Source organism: Pecten maximus, chromosome 4 (assembly GCF_902652985.1).
Source record: "Pecten maximus chromosome 4, xPecMax1.1, whole genome shotgun sequence".
Taxonomy (NCBI): domain Eukaryota; kingdom Metazoa; phylum Mollusca; class Bivalvia; order Pectinida; family Pectinidae; genus Pecten; species Pecten maximus.
The window spans coordinates 19010858-19032931 of record NC_047018.1 but is presented as its reverse complement, the minus strand read 5'-3'; the positions used below and the strand labels follow the sequence as shown (position 1 = coordinate 19032931).

General features: G+C 34.9%; 1 protein-coding gene across 14 annotated transcripts in view; it reads left to right on the top strand.

The window, feature by feature from the left end:
- The window catches only part of LOC117325430 (receptor-type tyrosine-protein phosphatase S-like), a 176807-nt gene that overhangs the window by 149970 nt on the left and 4763 nt on the right, over positions 1–22074 (top strand). For 9 of the 14 annotated variants that reach the window (XM_033881620.1, XM_033881621.1, XM_033881622.1 and 6 more), the window contains 22 exons: positions 2827–3141; positions 3394–3588; positions 4804–4896; positions 6434–6727; positions 12044–12331; positions 12580–12689; positions 12948–13161; positions 13658–13827; positions 14081–14266; positions 15246–15454; positions 15675–15796; positions 16164–16462; positions 16766–16864; positions 17129–17248; positions 18364–18518; positions 18981–19266; positions 19725–19818; positions 20169–20245; positions 20499–20633; positions 20928–21053; positions 21203–21357; positions 21747–21882. In XM_033881620.1, the coding sequence (XP_033737511.1) occupies positions 2827–3141; positions 3394–3588; positions 4804–4896; positions 6434–6727; positions 12044–12331; positions 12580–12689; positions 12948–13161; positions 13658–13827; positions 14081–14266; positions 15246–15454; positions 15675–15796; positions 16164–16462; positions 16766–16864; positions 17129–17248; positions 18364–18518; positions 18981–19266; positions 19725–19818; positions 20169–20245; positions 20499–20633; positions 20928–21053; positions 21203–21357; positions 21747–21882 (3878 nt within the window). Of the gene's footprint in view, positions 1–2826; positions 3142–3393; positions 3589–4803; positions 4897–6433; positions 6728–8778; positions 8788–12043; positions 12332–12579; positions 12690–12947; positions 13162–13657; positions 13828–14080; positions 14267–15245; positions 15455–15674; positions 15797–16163; positions 16463–16765; positions 16865–17128; positions 17249–18363; positions 18519–18980; positions 19267–19724; positions 19819–20168; positions 20246–20498; positions 20634–20927; positions 21054–21202; positions 21358–21746; positions 21883–22074 lie in introns of all 14 variants that reach the window. The other 5 variants (XM_033881619.1, XM_033881626.1, XM_033881627.1 and 2 more) reach the window with 5 other exon arrangements.

Genomic DNA, 22074 nt, shown 5'->3' with positions numbered 1-22074 from the left:
GGAGAAGAAAACCATTTTCCTTAAATTAAAGAATGATATTGGAATAGGTAGGATATTGTCATAACATGGTGACACGCAAAAAAAAAAAGTATGTTATAGTTATTCAGACTAGAGGTAATTTTGTTGATAGCTTTTACATAATGCTTCTTTGGAATAGCCAATTCTCCAAGTCTAGTCTATCTTTTCTGCAATCTTTGTGTTTTTCTTTAGAATTTATATGGAAGCTTTGAGTAGTAATAGAGTAGCAATATATAAATATAATCATACTTTATGGTAAAACTCCATCCTGTGTAGCGTAGAGATGTATATGGGTATGTGCACCAACCAAGTATAAGAGATAACATCAAATTGAAACTTGATAGAAAATTAAAAGTCAGGCTAAGGTTCGTCTCATTTGAAATCTCCATTTTGGTTGTTACCATGGCATTTTGGATGCAATGCAGCGAGCTAGGCTGTAGAAATCGTGTAGCTTCTGCGATGTGGAAACTTTATCAAATGCTTCATCAGCTATCCAAATTTATCTCAACTAGAAACATTACTCTGGTGATAGGGTACTGAATCTTGCACTTCCTGTCTTCTTGAAGAAATTTCTTTGAATTTATGTTTGTTGACTTTTTTTATGTTTTTTGTTTCTTTGTTTTGCACCTTTTTGCAAGTTAACAAAGACTTCTTTGGAAAATTCAGGTTTTGTAAATATTGGTATTCAAAATTTTTGTTTAAGCTTTGTTTTAAAACAGCAAACTTTTTTTCTGTAGCAATTTTTTGATGTTATTTTTAATGCAGCACATTTTTATTCTATAAAGTAGTAATTTTGTTCATAAATTTTGTTCATATTTGTGCAATTTGGATTTTTTATCTATTTAAAAAGAAAAAAGCAATAATTTTTTTATTATCATTATTGTTACCTTTTTTTTTTATTATAATTATTATTTCTATTATGGCATGTTAAAAATTATTATAATTTGCATGGGCATAAACAGGTTTTGTTCAGTTCTGATTTATAAAAAAAAGATGTTCTACCCAGAAGCATGATTGAGTGCATTTTGATACTTTTAACAGATGTGCATTTTTGAAATTTGAACAAGAAAATTTTTGAGATATCAAAATGCCTACTTACTGAGTTTGCGTGCTTGTATTTTAAAGCTTGTTAATGCACAGAGAGTATATCAAATACAGTATACCTAATGCAATATAGGGACTGCTTTAGACAAGCGCTTACTTACCTACCATTATATATTAGTCAAAGTAGGTGTTGGTTACCAACAACAGTGTGTGAACTCAGCTCACCTTTCAGATTCTTGTACATCTTCAGGGAATCCATGATTTTATGCTATATTTTAAGGCTGTGTCACAAAAATTCAGCTGATACTAAGTTGATTTGTTTGGGTCAAAGAACAGCAAATGTCCTGCATGTTTACAGCAAAGTCCAACATAACACCTTAACAACGAAATCTTAGATATCCTGAAGACCAAAGTCCAACATAACACCTTAACAACTAAATCTTAGACATCCTGACGACCAAAGTCCAACATAACACCTTAACAACTAAATCTTAGATATCCTGAAGACCAAAGTCCAAAATAACACCTTAACAACGAAATCTTAGACATCCTGACGACCAAATTTAAGTCCAACATAACACCTTAACAATTAAATCTTAGACATCCTGAAGACCAAAGTCCAACATTACACCTTAACAATTAAATCTTAGACATCCTGACGACCAAAGTCCAACATAACACCTTAACAACTAAACCTGGCTGGTCCAGTCTCATTGTGAACAGCAAAATGAACATAAAAGTAAAACACAGTATTAGAAAACTAAAATTGAAAATTGTAATGTAATTTATACAGCTTGCATCTTGTTTTAATCGTATTAGTTTTGCATACTTTTTTATATTGTAAGCAAGAGGTTATTGGGTCAAGGCCTCTGCATGTGTACTAATCACTTAAAATAAACCTCGTGCGCGTGTTCCAGCTTCAATAGCCATTTTCACTCCAAGATGGACACAAATCAAGGTCAGTTTTGCTGTTCTTTATTTGGCCATCAGCCACCGTCTCTCGATGACCTTCCTCTGTTATTTTGATACAGATTATGATACAATGTCCATGTATACCATTTTATTGTTTATCTTAATAAACAACCTTGGCATTTCTTATCCCCACCTTCGGCCATACCTTAAATTATCCATGTTTCGTCAAGGCAATGTAATTTCATTTGACATCACACGATTGACAGATATGTCCATTTCACTATTTTGCTATTGATCTTCGTAAACGACCATATTCAATTCATACTTAGTTTCTGGTTTTCTTTCATTACATGTCTTTGGTCCAACAAGCTTGTTCTTGTCGACTTTGCAATCCTGTACATAAACGCCTTGATAGTGAAACCCAACCTAACCCCTAACAATGAAACCAATTATAACTCCTTAATAGTGAACCCAACCTAACCCCTAACAATGAAACCAATTATATATTCAAAACCCAAAGGCAGATCATCTTACAGGGAATATAGATTCAAAATTGATCTTAAACATGATTTCAGTAGGAAGGAATCTGAAATTATTTTTGATTGGAATAAAGAATCAAAAATAATAATTTCAAAATATTAAGAATTCAGGAATAAAAAGATTCAGTAAACCAGAAAAGTGATAACGTTGTTTCTGATTGCGAGCTTATTTCACACAAGTTGTTATACAGAAGAAAGTGTATCTACATAATGTGTGTCGCGGGCTTTTACTGCTCAAGTACAAAACAAATACTTGAATTGTTATTTGTTTAGACCCTGTTTTGTACTGAATACACAGTTGTTTTCATTACAGTTCCCGGACCTCCGAAATCAGTCCGAGTGGAAGTCATCAACTCTACTACTATATTTGTGGAATGGCGTCCACCAGAGACACAGCGAGAAAATGGAATTATACGTGGCTACCAAGTTTATTGTGTTGTTGTTGATAGTAAAAATAGGCCAAAGGAAGGCACGGATCGCATTAGCGACACAACTGACGGTAACCGAAGAGAGGCTGTGATCACTAACCTTGACCCAGCCACTAAGTATTCTATCAAGGTGGCTGGTTATACAAGGAGAGGCGATGGCCAGCGTAGTAAAGAAGTGTTTGTTGTGACATCAGGCGCAGGTAAGTCAGTGTTGAAATATATGTTTTAACTTTGTGTCTTTTAACAGTTGATGCCTATTAAAAACTCCTACTAATATGATTTTACAAGGATAATTTCGAAGTTGCAAGTAAGATGCCATATCTGAATACAATGGAAATATATCTACATCTACATCTACAGGTACAGTAGATTTACTTAATGTTTTGATTCAGTACGTAACAAAAAAAAATAAGAAAAAAATGTAAAATGTTTTGGTCACATGTCACTTTCAGTGCCGACTATACCACGTAACCTGGATGTGGAATTCTTGGGTGAAGACCCACCACAAGTACAAGTAACATGGCAAAGACCACGGGAAACTCACGGCAAGTTAGCTGGCTATAAGGTGTTCTGGGGAAGGAGAGGCGAAAAATATACCTTGATAAATCTCGGACCTATGCATCATGCTTACATCTCAGATATCTTAGGTATGTATGCAAAAATGATATAGAATTTTAAAAACCTGGAACTGAATTATATGAAATTAAATCTACCTGCTTTCAGTCAAAACTCTTGTTTTTAGCTCACCTGGTCCAAAGAACCTGCTATACTGTGGCGTCCAGCGTCCATCTGTCATCAACAATTACCTTGTGAACACGATAACTTAGTAAATATCAACCAAGTTTGATGAAACTTTGTATGCAGCCATATATCGACAAGATCTCGGACAAGCTTCAAAAATGGAAATTATTCCACACTAACTAACAGAGTTATTGCCCTTTGATCTTGAATGAGTTTGAAAATGGAAATTATTCAACAATAACTTACAGAATTATTTCCTTTTGTAAAATTATCATTATTGGACCTTGTGAACATGATATCAACCAAGTTTGAGGACACTTTTATACAGCCATATATCGACTAAGATCTTGGACGAGTTTGAAAAACGGAATTATTCAAGTGTAACTTGCAGAGTAACTGCCCTTTGTAACAATATTATCATTACCTGGTAACAATGTTTTAGCTCACCTGGCCCAAAGGGTTAAACTATTAAAAACGCTACTAGTCCTGAAAAATTAAATGGATTTTGATGAAATTTTTGGGGCAGGAGAAAGGGGGCCCAATAGGGGAAATGTAGCAAAAACAAAACAAAAAAACAAAAAAAAATTAAGACACTTGTTCATTTTCAAAAATGACCAGGATTTAGTCCGCCTGTACTTTGAACGATTGTTTAGGAGAGGCAGTTCAAAAGTAGGGAAATATTTGAAATTTAACTTAAATCAGAGTATTTTGCCTTACTTACTGAATATCCAGGTCAGCGATGCAGGCCCTATGGGCCTCTTGTATATATGAATGCATAAAATTTGTTCAGACTAATGAGGTTCCACAGAAAGTTGTGTCTCTTGTCACATACTGTGGTTATATTGGTAATACTGTATTAGTGTACTTACTACAATGGCAATATATATATATGATAATACTTCACTGTTCTACATCTTATCCACATAAAAAGGTAGAAAATAGTGTCATGTTTAGAGGTGGAATCAGAATGATCTGTATTTTTGATATATATGTATTGTAATTTTGGTATGACATATTTTTTATCCAATTTGCTGACATTTACATGGAGTAGGATGATGGGAGGGGAGGGGGATTCCCTGTTTTGTACTGTAACTTAATGTTTTTCTTCTTTCTTCTGACAGACAAAGGAGCCACATATGAATTCCTTGTTGTTGCCCGAAATGGAGAGGGTGATGGTGTGAGAGCATCACAAATTATCACAACTCCGGATGGAAGTAAGTGCCTCGCGCTGCATTCATTCTGCCTTGTCGGCTCAGCGCTGCAGTAGAGAAGACGACAGCCAATTCACTCAGCGTTTACTGCACGTCAGCGTGGTCTCACCTCTGTGATGACCATATTTGTTGTCGTAGCAACAGCTCAATGTCCATCAGTGTCGCCACACACCCCTCGGTTTCCATGGAAACCCTGCTTTTTGAAGGCTCAAGATGTTTCTTTATTGTGCCTGTGACATCATTTTGTCACTCTGTTCTTCTGTTGGCTTTCAAAAAATTTTTTAAATATTTTTATGTTGTGATCATATTTTTTTGTTTGACTGTTGTACTTTTTGAAATCTGCTTGTATTTGCTACTTTCATTTTATCATTTTAAACCTTTTTTCAATGCTGGATATTATTGAAACTCATATTCATTTATTCTTATTGGGTTTTTTTCTTCAAATTTCCATAAAAAATCTTAACCTTTATTTTCAAAGGAAATTTCGCTTTTGTAGCTATTTGCATTTGGTCTACTGATCATTGAAGAAACCAATTTTACTTTTTTATACCAACCTGTTGGTTTGAAGGGCTCCAACTCATTTGTGTTTCTCAAATTTGTGGTTGGTTTTGGACTTTTTATTTCTGTATATTTTATTTGTTTTATTAATTGTACTTGCACATTCAGAGTGAGAAATGCAACACCTCTTTGTGTCTGACAGATATTGTAAAGTTCGGAGAGACATAAAATGATTTTTTGTTCAGCATCTTATTTATATATATATCGAGAATGCTTTGGACCCTGGCATGTTAAAGAAAACTAAAGGGTTGTCTTGACAGAGATTATCAAAATTTTTCTTGTTGGTGTTTCTAGAATTCTGCTTTATAATCTGACTTTAAAAGAACATTGGCTGAAACAAAGTCACAATTTTTTAACAAATATTTCGATGCATGTAAGTGTGACTTTTACATTGCTATGAAAGCAATCAAATACTTTGTTTGAAAATTTGTTTTTTTCTTCTCTTTATGCAAAATTTTAATGAAATTTGAAGATTTGTATTTTCTAACTGATGCCATTAAATATATATATATATAGATGAAGTTTTTAACTTGATTATTTGTTATGAAAATGTTATTGAAACTTTTTACAAAATTCTCTTTTTTTTTTAACTACTAAAGCATTTTTTCCTATTGCCTGATGAGAAAAAAATTAACTTTCTGGAATAGAAGGGAAAGAATTCTTAGAAAGCATAGAAATATATTGTATTCATCTATGTAGCACATTGTATAATCACTGCCAAAGAGGCCTGTCACAATTATCATTTATCTAAAACCTTTGCAGAAGCTTTTGTAGACATGAAAAACCATGACAATATTTAGAATATGTTACATATATAGATTAATTACCCTAGACTTTATAGTTAAGGGAAATTAAAGGAATATCATTGGTAAGAATGTGCAAGTATAATTGTAAAACAATTGATTCAATATTGTATTTATGTTTTTTTGTTGTATTTTTTCCGTGTACATTTCTCTCTCTTTTTTCCCCGTCCTGCTTATAGTCCCTGATGGGGCCCCGCAGAATTTCACTGCGACAGGGCTGACAGAGACCAGTGTGAGACTAGAGTGGGACTTACCTGCTAAAAAACTGCAAAACGGCGAGATAATCATGTATCAGCTTGTCTACCATAAGATGGCCGACCCCACCAATACGGAGGATCTAAACATCACAGGCATTCAATACGACGTACACAATCTTGAGATGAATACAGATTACGTTTTTCAAGTTAAGGCGTACACAAGTCAAGGAGCTGGTCCATGGACTGTTCAGCATCCATTCCACACGTTCGGACCAAGTATGTTAATATAGAGAGGTCGATCAAGGGCAGATAACCCTTGCCGCACTGCGATGGGTTTGCAGCAAGCATTGCAGAGACTTTATATCACTAATATGCGTAACCAGAATTTCTACTAAGTATTACTAACATGAGGAATGTTGGTCGAGAAATGTCCATCTGGATATAAGCATGTGTTGTTTTGTGGTTTGATAAAGATACTAATTATTACCTGTTATATATATACATGGTTACAATGTAGAGATGTAATAAGTGAGCCGAAGGGGAATATGAAATAATCACTCCCCTACTCAACATTGATCCCCTCACTCGCTCAAGTTTTCATCCCTCATCCCTGCTGTCATTCCATACCCTCCTTACCCCCTCACTTCTGTATCCCATGCTTTCTGCCCCACCCATGTTTTAATTTTTTGATTTTGATATACCCCTCCCTTCAACCTGGCTATTGATGTGAATATTTCACCCCTCAATTTCAAACACATCACCAAATTGAATTGAAGTTCACCCCACCCATCACCACGGATACGGCCATGTTTGAGCCATATAGACTATTTTAGTAGAAATTGCTTCACAAAGCGATATTGTATACTTGCTACATAGATTAGTCATCTAATTGTTTACAATTTTAGTTAGATTTAGATATAGATGTTGTGGTACACCTTTCCAACTTTGGATGAGTTTTGAATGGCCTCCAGAGCATATGTTCCCTTCCACCTTGTATAAACATGATCTCCCCAACACATCAATTGATAAACTCTGCATTTGCGCACACATTTGATTGCACTTTTTTTCCAAGCCCTGAAGATTTCACAGGAATTTAAGTTTCGTTGTTTGTTTTATATTATTTATTTGGAAAGACTGAACGCGTTTTTTTGCAGAGCAGTTTGCTAGATCGCAGCAGCCTTGTTCCAATAGCGACTGCATCAGTGTCGTGTCAAGCACATGCATTAGACTTAAAGCTTCTTGAAAATCCTTAAACTAAGGAGAGTAAAAAAGGCTTTATCCCATCATCGGATCTAATCAACATGAGATCTTATTTGCATGTTTGCATCAGGGGTTAATAAAATTGAATCGTATAATAATCATATTTATTGGATTTAATTTAGAATTTCAACAAATCAAAATGAAAAGAAAAATCCAAATTTTTTCTGAACAATTCTCATATGTAATAATATGACCAAAATAGATGATCTTCTTGGAAAAATGTCAGTTTTGTTTAAAAAAATTAATTTTGAAATTGTGCAAAGAAGATAGCTTTGTTACACTTAGTTTATTTTAGGTAGGACTCAGCAGCCGTACCGAATTCTTCATTCACTTGCTTCAAATGCATCAATCTTGAAAAAATATTGTCCACATCACTGCATGATAAAAAAAAGAAATTGAAATATTTTAAATCTTTCTAATATCACATTCCCTGACACTTTTTTATTGAAATGGCAAATGTTCATTTCAACCAAAATTGATTTGCAATTTTTCTGTAGCAATTACTTTGATACAAAGGTATCCATGTTAGGGTGAAATTATTTTTTTTTTTTAAGTGAGATAGGTTTTTTGAATCAAACTTAAGATTATGATGATAACAAAAATATGATATTTTCCCACTTGACACAAACCCTCCCATCAGACACTTATGAACAGTTTTATATAAAAATAATCTTTGTGTAGACTAAAGATAATATTCTTTGTTATCAATGATTTTTTAAATGTTTTGAGAACGTTGTCAGTATTCTTGTGAATTTAAATACCATTATATTTGTATACCTGCAACAATATACTATATCAAAAATGCTGTCATGCCAAAGCAAATTATCATTGAAGTACAATTTTAAATCATTTATAAGATATATATATGTAATGTTTCAGCTTTGCTATAATAAATTATTATTTTTTACCTTTTATTCTATATATATTTTTATGGATATATAAGAGAAATTTCATAGAAATAGCAACTATTTTTGGACAGCCTTCAGAAACATTTTAATAAACTTTTTTGTCCATATTTAAAAAATAATAACATGTGCTGTTTATTTTTTCCCTCTACTCACATCCAGAACCTCATGGTAACTATCTTAATATCAATGTCAGCTCTATGTTAACCTAAATGTTGACATATTGTGACACTAAGCTTAGGTTGGAGTGTCAGGGGACACAACTCTGCTATATCTGTCGTCCTGTTTCAATGGAGTGCACCTGTAGTGTATTTAATGTTTTTGCACTGCAGTCGTATATTGTTCTATAAGGGCTACATTTTGTCACCTTCACTATTATTTCTAAATATTGCTTACATTTCATTCTTGATTTTTCCCTTAGCAATATACAGTATGGTATTTTATTTTCATATAAATACTTTCATATTAAAGCAAATCCAAAGTCATTCTATTCATAAGGGTTTCTGTGATATCATGGTCTAACACTGTATGGTATGCTGGATAGGTGTTAATATTAATAAAACTGTAAATGTTGACTTGAGAAAGGATAGTAATTATAACTGTTTGAAAAAATATCTTTTATATACCATATATAAACTATTCCAAAACATCATTATTGCTGAATTTCCAAAAACTTCAATTGAACAATTACACACACATATTTATATATCTATACTGAGTTTTGTTTTAAAAAGTTGAAGTTGACTTTTGAGAATATCATTAATAACAGTATTGATTATCTAGATCTGTATAACAAAGAAAAGTTCATTAAAAAGATCCATGTGTAACTCTGCATGTCCTCAGTTCAGCGTTCTGTACCATATACCTGTACACGTGTCATTAATAATCATTTTTATGAAGCATGCCGGGTGAATTTTATTCATATGCATTTGGTTTTTTTTGGTGGTTTTTTTTTTCAATATATGTGTATACATATGTATAATATGTAATGTCTGTCTAAAAAGATGAAACTGACCAGCTGATTTGTTTGGACAGTGGTCACCTTGACCTGTAAGGTCACTGTTGTTTAGAGGGTCACTAATGTTTACTTGTCACTTACCCTTAACATACTGTATTATATACTAACAGGGACATGTTTTTGGTGTCAACCTATAGAATTGACAAATCCATACAAACTTTCAATCCATGTCCACTTTCATTGCCGCTATTGTGCAGTGACAAATTGATTTTCAATTAGCAGTTTTTGGTTTAGGCATTATGCTTAAGACGTTTGTTTTCTTCACAGATTGGAAAAATTATCTAAACTATTACAATTTAAATATCTTAGTTAATGTACACCGAGATAACATACCAATTATTCAAGATATCACTGCTTATTTTCAGAAAAATCAGTCAATCTTGGTAAAAAAAGAAAATGGGCAAAAAAAGTTGTAGGGATTCGTCAATGTCTTTATTTAATTTTGTTTTTGACATGTAATTAATACGGTTGAAAAAGTGATCAATTAATTCCTTATCACTAATCAGATACTGTTTTAATATTGCAAACGGAGATAACTTGATATTATGTTGCTCTTGGACATCTAGCAAAAACATCTTTTTCATTTTTTTAAATTTAAGAAATATTTTATCTTTGAAATCAATAAGGAATGTTTAAAATATTTATATACTTAGAAGTAAGAATATAAGACTCTTTCATATGTGTGTATGTAGGATAGGGATATTCCACCCGAGGGGTCACAAAATGTGGTGAAACCCGAGGCTTGCCGAGGGTTTTACCACATTTTGTGATCCCGAGGGTGGAATATCCCTATCCTACATACACACATAATGAAAGAGTCTTTTTCTCTCATATCATTACCGAATTTCTGGCGAAAGTGTCCCTCAACCATCCATTTTCTTCAATTTTTTAATTTCTTTATTTGACGTTTTTACTAAATATACTTGTGATATTCTGAAAGATCATACCCTATTTTGACAAACTATGTTTGAACACAAATTTCATTCATTTTGAGGTTAAGTGATGAACGAATGAACAATTCGCCGATAAAAATTACCGTAACTTGACCGACTTTTACGTGGCCGTGATCAAATTGTCAACATCCGAGAAAAAGAAGTTCTATCAACAATACTGAAAGCCAACGCTGAAATGAGTTTTCCAACTTCACATATAATTTGATTTGCACCTCGACATATTTAATCATTTCACAGAACACACTGTACTTTTAAATGTCAAGTCAAATTTTTTTTTATAAAATACTACGTCACTGCATGACGTCACGACTGTTCAAGGATATTGAGAGTGATGTCGATCTCGATCGCCATGACGCGGCAATGTTTCGTGGCTGGTAATTTTAAATTCACTGTGATTTTGGCAACTTCGTGTGTGAACCAGCGAACAGTGACTATACGAGTATTCGATCTTTTCTGTGACATAGGATTATATGTGTTTAACCGGTTGTCTTGATGGAATGACGAAGGTAGGTCAGTCGATAGGCTAACGATGATCATATTGAAAGGCTAGGATGGCAGTTAGTTTTCATGGTTACTCTACACAAATATAGACTCTGAGTTACAATTAAAATAAATATTTTTATATGAACATCGAGGGGTGTCATTTTTACCGAATGTTCGTTCATTTAAGAGCCAATTCCCAACTTCCAAATACACAGGTTACTGAGTAGGCCTAACAGTTACTGACAGTACAGTAGAGTAAACAAATTCCAGGGCCCCCTGCTGACGCAAACGGAACCATTTCATAGGTTGTGACGTTTGACATTTTCTTTTTTATATATTTTTTTATGTATGGCTTTTATTTTACTTCCTGTCATTGCCAGGTGATTGTGTGTGTTTACATGTTTTTAATGACAAATGACAAATCTGTCGGGTAAGCCAGTCTGTATTGTACTGTAATGACAGTTACAACAGGCCTGTAGGCGTAGTCTAACTGTTTGTTACAGTAACAGAGTTATATGTTCGCTCAGATGAAATGTCTAATCGTTTAACCGTGTAGCCCTATTGATTTACTGCTGATATGATATATATTTATCTAAGAATGTATGTATTTTTATAGTTAAGTCCAACGTTTCAAAACCGACACCGACGATAAGGACTGTCGGATGTGAACACAAGCAGACAACGTTGTGAGAGTTGTCCCCCTTGAACGCAGATTAATCCGCGCGCGTGAAATGCTATGTAAGATAGATTTATCTTACATAGCTATCTTACATGGGCAAACTCTATCCAATATGGCGAGATATGAGAGAAACAACATCGCTATTGATAATAGTTTTACATTTTTATCATATTTTTTTTTTCATCAAACATCCTCATGAAAATTTATTTCATTGTGAGGTTATAGAAAGATTTTGTACGATTTCCATAAATGTTTTAAGAAATTTTCATGATACATTTTTTATTTCCTAAACAGTGTTGCCTCCTCCGGAAAACATCAAACTAATACGGTCTTCCCCAGATACCATTCTCGTGACTTGGGATGAGCCCAAACTTCCTGTAGCTGGGTATCGAGTGTACTACAACATGTTTGAGCTACAAAAGATGGAACTCTGGCAAAAGAAAGATATTGGACCATATACTGTCACAGAACTTACCGAGTTGGATACTGTATCTGTGTATGCAGTTCGTATCCAGGCCAGATCTGTTGATGGTCGCTATGGCAACCTCTCAGAAGCTGTTGTTTGTCCTGTGGGAACATCACGTAAGTATCTATACATAAATTTTTTTGTCACCGCAATTTTCTTTATTCCCCTATTACCTTTTCAAAAATGTGTTTCTTAGCATCAAATAATATGTTTGATCAAGTACATGAAAATATAAACCACAGATAATCCAAAGTTTTGATAAGTGTAGTAAAATTTAAACCCTCCAAATAAAAAATGGGAATACATTCAACTTGTTGGTGAAGGTTACTATATATATTGATATATGTTTTTATCTGTCATTCAGAGCCCATAACTATTGAAGTACCAACAAACTTCCACGTGTCAATGAGGACCTCTGTTGATGTGACCCTAGTCTGGGAGATTCCCAAGAAACCTCAGGTCACAAGATACACAGTAAGTAACAATTTCACCTGATATGACCATCTCAAGTTATCTCAAATTATAGCATATAGCCTTGACTCAAACACATATCTCAGGTTAAAAGAGAAAGATAATGTATAGTCTTAACAGAAAGATAGCCTAAACTCTTACATATATATCACAGGTATGTGAGGTAGTATACTCCTAATGAAGAAACTATACAACAATCATAAAAATGTTTAAAGGTAAATTGTTTGTGTGTTACTAATGATTTTTGTATATTTTTCACAGCTTTCCTACTCTGGAGTTAAGAAATACCGCGAAGACAATATCATGCAGACTTATCACCAACCTCGCAAGGAAGAGCATATCCATGGTCTTACAAGTTCTTTCACTGTTGAGAATCTGCTTCCAAAAACAAAATATACCTTCAACATCTCTGCATTTTTCCAGGACGGAGTACAAGGGGGTGTTAACTCTCTGGTAGTCCAAACAAGAATTGAAGGTATGTTGAGTTTAAAAGTTTGTTTTTTTCTTTTTAATTATCTAAGTTAAAAAAAATAATTAAAAATCTTTATTTTTCAACAATTGCGAAACAAGTTATATTAACTTATATTAATCACTCTTGTTGGCCCGGATGGAAGCATGCGAGGGGTCTGACTGTGGGAGGAAACTGTAGTACCCGGGGAAAACCCACGTGGTCGGGCAGGTGACCCCATACCTTTTCACGTCCAATCGGGTAGTCAAACCCCGGCCGTCTTATCTCAGTTTGAAGCTTTATTTTCAAAATCAGCAGAATTCATACAATTTTTTTTTTTAATATGATATTTTTCTGTTAGTATACCAGTTTGTTTTGTTGTTTTTTGGGTTTTTTTGTTGTTTTTTTTGCACCAGAAAGAAATACAAGAATCTGCTGAATTTATGAAATTCCATTTTTCATATTAGAAAAAAAGCAGGGTTTTATACAGTATGGTAATTGGTTATTTGATTATTATAATTAGCACCTAAGGAGGTAAGGAGACCGATGGTGTTAAAAATCTCGGGCCAGGAAGTGACTGTTATATTGAAGCCAGCATCGGAGGAGAACGGTGGTCTGAGTTACTACTACCTTGTAGTGGTCCCGCTCATCAACACCACAACCAAACGACCGGAGGATATCAGTAATGATGAGGTAAAATTCTGTCAGGACAACAAGGATGTTAATGTTGATAAGCAATCATTAGAATTAAGAATAAAACTTGCAACAAAAATTTAAAGATATTCCTGTATATTTTTATAAACATCTTACTTTCAAGTTGAACAGATATAGAACAGGGTTAACCTCCTGTATATTTTTATAAACATCTTACTTTCAAGTTGAACAGATAGAAGCTTGAAATTTATTGAATTTGATGGATAAATTCTGTCTTTCCTTCTGTTTTCAGTTGACTTTGGATATATCACCAGAGCTGCCGTCTGCTAAACCTTATATTGCAGCCAAGTTTGATGCCCAGCACCTTCCTAGGGAGTTCAATCTCGGTAACAGAGACCAGTTTGGAGGATATGCCAACAGACCACTAGACCATGGGATGAAGTACAAGACGTTCATACGAGCCTTCACCGTGGACACTGTAAGACTGACCTTTAACCTTTAAAACTGTAAAACCAATGTCTTTGTTCCTACGAGCCTTCACTGTGGACACTGTAAGACTGACCTTTAACCTTTGAATCTGTAAAACCAATGTCTTTGTTCCTATGAGCCTTCACCGTGGACACTGTAAGACTGACCTTTAACCTTTGAAACTGTAAAACCAATATCTTTGTTCCTACAAGCCTTCACCGTGGACACTGTAAGACTGAACTTTAACCTTTGAAACTGTAAAACCAATGTCTTTGTTCCTACGAGCCTTCACTGTGGACACTGTAAGACTGACCTTTAACCTTTGAATCTGTAAAACCAATGTCTTTGTTCCTATGAGCCTTCACCGTGGACACTGTAAGACTGACCTTTAACCTTTGAAACTGTAAAACCAATGTCTTTGTTCCTATGAGCCTTCACCATGGACACTGTAATGTTCCTACGAGCCTTCACCATGGACACTGTAAGACTGACCTTTAACCTTTGAAACTGTAAAACCAATGTCTTTGTTCCTACGAGCCTTCACCATGGACACTGTAAGACTGACCTTTAACCTTTGAAACTGTAAAACCAATGTCTTTGTTCCTACAAGCCTTCACCATGGACACTGTAAGACTGACCTTTAACCTTTGAAACTGTAAAACCAATGTCTTTGTTCCTATGAGCCTTCACCATGGACACTGTAATGTTCCTACGAGCCTTCACTATGGACACTGTAAGACTGACCTTTAACCTTTGAAACTGTAAAACCAATGTCTTTGTTCCTACAAGCCTTCACCATGGACACTGTAAGACTGATCTTTAACCTTTGAAACTGTAAAACCAATGTCTTTGAAAATACTTTTGTAATTCTATCCCGACTTGAAACTGTATCAATCTTCATGGTGTATATGTTCGTTTAGATGTTTGATATTCTGGTTTGAATGACAGCTATACAAGTTTACATACTTTATATGATTGTAACATTTCAGAAACTCTACAAGACAAGTCCTTACTCAGAGACCATCAGTCTGAGTCGCACTCCAAGCATTCCCCAGTATCCCCCAAACACCAACAACCCAATCCCACAGTCTGCAGAAGCGAGCGAAAAAAGTTTGCTCATCATCATGATTGTTGCTCCTGTATGTGCAGGCGTTGCTCTTATCATCATTGGTTGTATCATCCTAATCTGGCACATGAGGTGAGTATCATGAAAGTTTCATTGCCCGGGGTAAGGGGAAGAGAGGGGTTAAATTTTTAGTATTCTATTTGTTGTTTTCTTGAAAATATTTTTCTCCTTTTGAAAATTTTCTGATTTTACAGGGAAAAAAATGAGTAACTTGAAATGATAAAAACAAAAAGGTGTTGGTAAAGTAGGATTTACATAACAGGTGTCATATTTCCAAACATTCTACTTACTGTAGGAGGAAGGCAACCCGGAAAGAGAAGAGTCCAGAACCATCTTCTGGCAAGGTGTTTGTAGATGTTCCACCTCACCCCTGTGATCCAGTCGAACTTCGCAGACAGCACTACCAGACACCAGGTATCTAGATCTCAAGGTCACGGGGTCAAAGAAGAATATATAGGTCAAAGGGGTCAAATGACATGTTATTTACCGAGGTCGTAGGGGTCAAATTATATATACAGACATTATCATCTGTCTTGTTCACAGGGAACAACTGTATGGAAACTTCCACTGTCAAATTCTATTTCATATAACATATATAATCATAATTTGTAACAACGTAATTGTCGCACTGAACCCCCCTAACTTCACAAAGTAATGATTCAGTACTGTTTATAAGACTGTTGAAAATGTTGTGTATGAACGAGGACAAATTCTTATTTGCCATTGATGGATCATTTTCTCACTAAACATTGAGGTATTGATGAATTGTTCTTTTCTTCAGGTATGATAAGCCATCCTCCAATCCACATCCACATGCTCCAGGAACATATTGATAACCTGAAGAATAATGACAACCTCAAGTTCTCCCAGGAATACGAGTCCATTGAACCAGGTCAACAGTTCACTTGGGATAACTCTAACTATGAGGTCAACAAACCTAAAAATAGATACGCCAATGTCATAGCATACGACCATTCCCGAGTGATCCTCCAACCGATTGACAGCGTCCCTGGCAGCGATTATGTGAACGCTAATTATATGGATGGCTACCGTAAACAAAACGCTTACATAGCTACACAGGTAGGAATAGAACATAGAACATAAAGATCCTCGATACTGATTGGATAATGATTGTGTCATTTTGGTGTAGAGTAGAATTCCATTGGATTTGCCACCATTTGGCACTATCATCACAAAATGGACGTTCTAGCCTTGATACTATGTTTTAAGTTACCATGAGCTTGACCTTGTTTGTGAAAGAACTGTACTTATTGAGAAGGGAGACAACTCTCCTAAACATCACATAATATTAATTTTTTTTTATCAAAATACCTCAGGTAAAGTATGACTTTGTTATTAAATGTCCTGTTGACAATATTTTAGGGGCCGCTTCCAGAGACCTTTGGAGATTTCTGGCGCATGATGTGGGAGCAGCGATCGGCAACCATTGTAATGATGACTAAATTAGAAGAAAGGTCAAGGGTTAGTATCCATGAAGTTCACCATGTTATCATTCTTACATTTAATATCTATTTGATCTCAATAAAACTATACATAATGATCTACTACTGTGTTACAAACTCCGTCATACTTACAGAGTTTATATACCATGACAGAAATCTTGCCTCCTCTGTATCCAGGTGGGATATCCAATGCATCTCTTGCTAAGTTTATTCAATACATTAATAATAAATATTTAAATATTATGAAAATCATAGAAATGTTGTGACATGTTTGTGTTTTCAGATAAAATGTGATCAATACTGGCCTCACCGCGGGGCAGAACATTACGGACTGATGCATGTGCTACTTGTGGACGTGACGGAACTCTCCACCTACACGATTCGTACCTTCCATATCTCCAGGGTAAGTATAACTCTCCACCTACACGATTCGTACCTTCCATATCTCCAGGGTAAGTATAACTCTCCACCTACACGATTCGTACCTTCCGTATCTCCAGGGTAAGTATAACTCTCCACCTACACGATTCGTACCTTCCATATCTCCAGGGTAAGTTTAACTCTCCACCTACACCATTCGTACCTTCCATATCTCCAGGGTAAGTTTAACTCTCCACCTACACGATTCGTACCTTCCATATCTCCAGGGTAAGTATAACTCTCCACCTACACGATTCGTACCTTCCATATCTCCAGGGTAAGTTTAACTCTCCACCTACACGATTCGTACCTTCCATATCTCCAGGGTAAGTTTAACTCTCCACCTACACGATTCGTACCTTCCATATCTCCAGGGTAAGTTTAACTCTCCACCTACACGATTCGTACCTTCCGTATCTCCAGGATAAGTTTAACTCTCCACCTACACGATTCGTACCTTCCATATCTCCAGGGTAAGTTTCCTCTAGGACACACCTCTGTCTAAACCGACAGTTCATTTTAGCTGTAAACTCAGAACCCCTCACTTAGCCAGCATTTTACATGTAATTAACATATAGAATTTGTTTATGTTAAATTTATTTACTGAAAAAACAATATTGTAATGTTACTTTCTTTTAACAGGCATATTTTATAGAAACATATTATCCTTACATTGTACATGTCCATAAATTTGGCAGTGATAACCTGTAGTTATTACCTTTGATTACCTGTAGTTATTACCTGTGATTACCTGTGACAATCTATAGTTATTACCTTTGATTACCTGTAGTTATTACCTGTGACAATCTATAGTTACTACCTTTGATTACCTGTAGTTATTACCTGTGACAATCTATAGTTATTACCTTTGATTACCTGTAGTTATTACCTGTGATTACCTGTGACAATCTATATTTACTACCTTTGATTACCTGCAGTTATTACCTTTGATTACCTGTAGTGTGTGACAATCTATAGTTACTACCTTTAATTACCTGTAGTTATTACCTGTGACAATCTATAGTTACTACCTTTAATTACCTGTAGTTATTACCTGTGATACTATTATCATTACATGTGACTACCTATTACCTACAGTACGGGTTCCCAGAGAAGCGAGAGATCCGTCAGTTCCAGTTCACCGCCTGGCCAGATCATGGTGTTCCTGACCATCCTACACCACTCCTAATGTTCATGAGACGTGTCAAAACAAGCAATCCTCCCGACGCTGGGCCAATGGTAGTCCACTGCAGGTACACCTACATATACTACATTAATGTACCACATAACTTGAGATGTAATCCTGCTCAGTCAATTTCTTTTCTGCAGTTAAAAAAACAAATAGAATTGAATAAAACTACATATAAATATTTGTGGGTGATACATGTAGGAAGAAAACGGAGCGTTTTGAAGGTTTTTGATTGGTTGTAACAGTTATGGTTTTAAATTCTAACTTACAGATTTATTACAACATACACTGTCTCAAAGTGGTTCAACAAATGCAGAATAAAACTAAACATAACTTTTGTTTTTGATTAACTACTACCTTGTCTCCGATCACTTGAAATATATACATTTCTGATTTAAATATCATATTTAGGTACACATATTTAGGCACACTAATTTCCTATTACAGTAGTTTCCAGACACTTGTTGTCAGTTACGAGTGAGCCCTGTCTCTTCATATCAATCAATGGTAACTTCTTTTACTTCAGTGCTGGTGTTGGGAGAACAGGAGCCTTCATAGTCATAGATGCCATGTTGGAACGAATCCGACACGAAAAGACTGTTGATATATATGGTCATGTGACCTGCTTACGAGCACAACGTAATTACATGGTACAAACTGAGGACCAGTATATATTTATCCATGATGCACTGTTAGAAGCTGTTACCTGTGGGAATACAGAGGTACCAGCACGTAACCTCTCCGTACACATACAGAAACTGATGCAACCGGAACCAGGGGAAACAGTTACAGGCATGGAATTGGAATTCAAGGTAAACTATCTCATTATTTCACTTTTCTGTTGAAAACAGGATTGTCTCCCTTTGTATTATGTCCTTTTCGTTTTTTTATTTGTATAACTTTTGTAAAATGGAAGTTCATTTTAAATGTCATTGATAGTAATGTTTTAACTGATGCTATTTGCCCAGGTTATTTTGATATGTAAGGGATTTATTCAGGAAAAGTGATAAATAACGGATCTAGAAAACTGTTCTTTTTTAAAATTTCTGTCCATGTAGTTTTACGATGGCTAGTGTTGAGATACATTAACAAGGGAGGTAATTTAATTGCGTCAGATGTGGACACAAAACTAGTCAAATCAATGGATGAGCTAATGATAGAAAATTGAAATTACACTTGATCAGGCACAAGATAATTGTCTGATAAATTGCTAACTATACACTTATTTCTCAAGTGAGTAATAGTTAATGGTATATTTTCATGTTTTCAGCGGTTAGCAAACATGAAGGCTAGTCCAAATCGCTTCGTTAGTGCAAATCTTCCAGTGAATAAATTCAAGAATAGACTTGTTAACATATTACCATGTAAGTATATGTATGTTAACATATTACTATGTAAGTATATTTATGTTAACATATTACCATAAAAGTACATGTACATGTATATTTATATCAATCCGTTTCCAATGTAACTCGGACATATAAATTCATACCGGACATATCAAATTTATATTGAAATGATAAACAAACCACACAAATGCAAAATGAAATTGATTATTATTTAAGATCAATGTTGAGAGGTATATTCCATAAGTAGAAAAATAACAGGATACAAAGTAGTTATTAAACTGCAATTTATAAAAAAAAAATTCTTTTGAAATATTTTGTTTTCAATTCAACACATTTGAAATCACTGAAAACTCTTTTGCTTTCAGTTGAATCTACTAGAGTAGCCCTACAGCCAATCCGAGGAGTCGACGGCTCAGATTACATCAACGCCAGTTTTATTGATGTAAGTATGGTGTGGCTAAAATCCTTGTCATACTTTAGACTTACTGCTGAAATCTGATTTGTCAAACTTTTACCAGATCAACTTTGTCAAGTTTAGTTTTGATATTTGATAGTGTACCAAATTTTTGTTTTACTTTAAAATTTTTGAAAATATTTGACAATTTGGAACTGATATTTTCAGTAGTCACTACTGTACTTGCCTTATACTTTATCTGTATAGATTACAAACGTTGATGAGCACTATTTTGTTACAGGGGTACAAGTACTGCCAGGCCTACGTGGCTACCCAGGGACCTTTGTCCGAGACAACAGAGGACTTCTGGAGAATGCTCTGGGAACATAACTCCACAATCATCGTCATGCTTACCAAGTTACGAGAAATGGGTCGTGTAAGTATCCAACACTTCACATCCAATTATATATCTCATTTTCTATTTGATACACTTATTTCATTGTTTAACATGTTGATTCAAACTATATTCTTTACATGGAATTTTCAAGGATATGATATATTTGAATATTTCAATAAAAGTAAAATATGAAAATATCTTTTGACAGTCTGTAGAACCTGTTTCATGTCATTTTCTCAAATCCTTTATCTAATTGATGTTTACTGGTGACAAAAATTTCAGCTTTAATGGTGAATAAACATACTATGTGTGTCTCTGTTTCCATGGTTACAGGAGAAATGCCACCAGTACTGGCCAAGTGAGCGGTCAGCAAGGTATCAGTACTTTGTTGTTGACCCAATGGCTGAGTACAATATGCCACAGTACATCTTGAGAGAGTTCAAGGTCACAGATGCCAGGGTAAGTTCTCCAAAGGCCTGGTGAATTTGACATGATGCAAAAAGATATCCAAGAAATATCTGAAAATGTTTTTTTTAATTCTATACAGCAGTACTTCTCAGAATTGCTATTGTTTACAAGTTTCTGAGATATTCCTTTTTATGCCACAGGATGGTCAGTCTCGAACCATCAGACAGTTCCAGTTTACGGACTGGCCAGAGCAGGGCGTGCCTAAATCTGGAGAGGGCTTTATCGACTTCATCGGTCAGGTGCACAAAACCAAGGAACAGTTTGGACAGGAGGGACCAATCTCTGTTCACTGCAGGTCAGTACTGGTCAAAAATGTGCTAATCATGGTCATAATCATAATCATGGTCATAATCATGGTCATCATCATGGTATCTAGGTATAAGTGGTGATTATATTAATGGAACATAGCAGAACTTTATTATTCTGAATTTTGATAATACCCAGACACTTATTGTTGTACACTATTTTATAATTTTGTTTTGTTTTTTTATGACAATTCTGATGTACCTGGGTAAATTTTATGATATTTTAGGTGTAACTGTAAGTTTATACCTGTGTAATTTTATGACATTTTAGGTGTAACTTTTCTAAGTTTATACCTGTGTAATTTTATGATATTTCTAGGTATATACTAGATTGATGGATGAGAATGTGTATCTGTAATGTACATGATGTTGGTTTCAGTGCTGGTGTGGGCAGAACAGGTGTGTTTATAACCCTGAGTATAGTCCTAGAGAGAATGAGGTATGAGGGCGTGGTTGACATGTTCCAGACAGTCAAAATGCTGAGGACACAAAGACCAGCCATGGTCCAGACAGAGGTAGGATTGTAGTCTTGGTTTATTGGTTTAAAGAAGAAGACTTTAAGTCTTTGTTTTAAAAAAAAGAAATATCCTGACTTATCAGATGAACTATAGATATATAACAAAGATAAGTGAAGTAATAAACTGACTGCTGTCAGCAGGTATAGCTTTAACTCACAGCACCAAGCTTAAGAGTAATACTTGACCATG